At 39.6% G+C, this 1,169-nt stretch overlaps 2 protein-coding genes across 3 annotated transcripts in view; one reads left to right on the forward strand and one right to left on the reverse strand.

The window, feature by feature from the left end:
• RAD9A (RAD9 checkpoint clamp component A) overlaps positions 1-1,169 on the forward strand; it is a 63,760-nt gene that overhangs the window by 43,733 nt on the left and 18,858 nt on the right. The gene's annotated exons all lie outside the window — the stretch shown is intronic.
• Positions 1-1,169, reverse strand: part of CLCF1 (cardiotrophin like cytokine factor 1) — a 39,518-nt gene that overhangs the window by 37,401 nt on the left and 948 nt on the right. Inside the window, exon 1 of one of the 2 annotated variants that reach the window (XM_006034172.2) lies at positions 956-1,125. The exons of the other annotated variant lie outside the window; for it this stretch is intronic. Coding sequence (XP_006034234.1) covers positions 956-983 — 28 coding nt within the window. The 5' untranslated portion in view covers positions 984-1,125. Of the gene's footprint in view, positions 1-955; positions 1,126-1,169 lie in introns of those variants that run through there. 2 annotated transcript variants of the gene reach the window in all.

Raw genomic sequence — 1,169 nt, forward strand, 5'->3', positions numbered from 1 at the left:
GGTCCTTCTCTACCACTATGCCCTTCCTGACTCACTCCAGCACCTCCGGAGTCTGGAACAAAAAATGAATACAAACTTTTTGTTTTTCAAATAACCGACTCCATCCAAGTAGAGAATCTTGTCTCATCCTGTGCACCAAACCAAACAGCAGTGTTGTCAAAAGAGTCTGTCCAGAAAGACAAAATTTTGACCTTTTAAGGGTTGTTTTTAAAATTAATTTTATTTTATATGTAACCTCTTTTCCAGAAAGGCTGGAGTGTTGTCTGCAAAATCCCCATTGCTTATAAAAATTACACCCTTACTCCGGGGCTGGTCCTTTTGCTGCAAGCATTTTTTTTCTCCCTTCCATAAGTAACAAAATACAAGAGGCAGTTTTCTAACTAAATTGCAAATTTTAAAACTCCAAGGATTACCAAAAAAAAAAAAAAAAATCCCTACATCACCAAGAATAGTTCTGGAGAATTTCTAAGGATGACCACCTCCCCTCCAAAAGGAAGCATATGGTTGGGTTCCCAAAACCTAACTTCAAGCTGTTTGGTTTTTTTATGTTTGAATGTTTTTAAAGCTTGCTATTAACAATTAAATACTTTCGCTTTTTTTTTTTTTAATGGTGCAAGTGCTTAAATCAAGCCATGGGAAAAAAATATTTCTGCCCTGTCTAGGTCCCGGTGACTTTCATTTTCCTCTTCTCTCTGTCAGTTCTGGATTTTAATTCTCCGTGCTAAGCGGCATTTTCCTCCCCAGTAATCACAAACATGCATGGAAAAGAGGGAATGAGAGAAAGGAAAAAAGGGGGAAAGTCTTAAATCAATCACAAAGCCAGACAGACATTTTAATCAAATCAAATTAAAATCAGCAGCGGTTCGGAAAAGAAAAACACGACACGCACAGCAAGACCCCCGCCCCTACACCCCCCCCATCCTCTGCCAAAATAGTAGAGACACTTTGGTCTTACCTGAAATCTCCCCAGCAACATATAGCATAGTAGACTCAGAGTGTGAGGTTGGGGTGGGGGAAGGAAGGCTGCAGAATTTGATCAATAGAAGACAAACTTTTTGGTTAGTTTTTTTACTCTAAACCCAAAGCCCAAGCGAATGGCGAAATCTCCCTTTCTCCCTGATCTGTTCTGCCCTGTCTCTTTCTCACTCTCTCTTTTTTTTCCTCTTTCC

Source organism: Alligator sinensis, unplaced genomic scaffold, assembly GCF_000455745.1.
Source record: "Alligator sinensis unplaced genomic scaffold, ASM45574v1 scaffold1002_1, whole genome shotgun sequence".
NCBI classification, from domain to species: domain Eukaryota; kingdom Metazoa; phylum Chordata; order Crocodylia; family Alligatoridae; genus Alligator; species Alligator sinensis.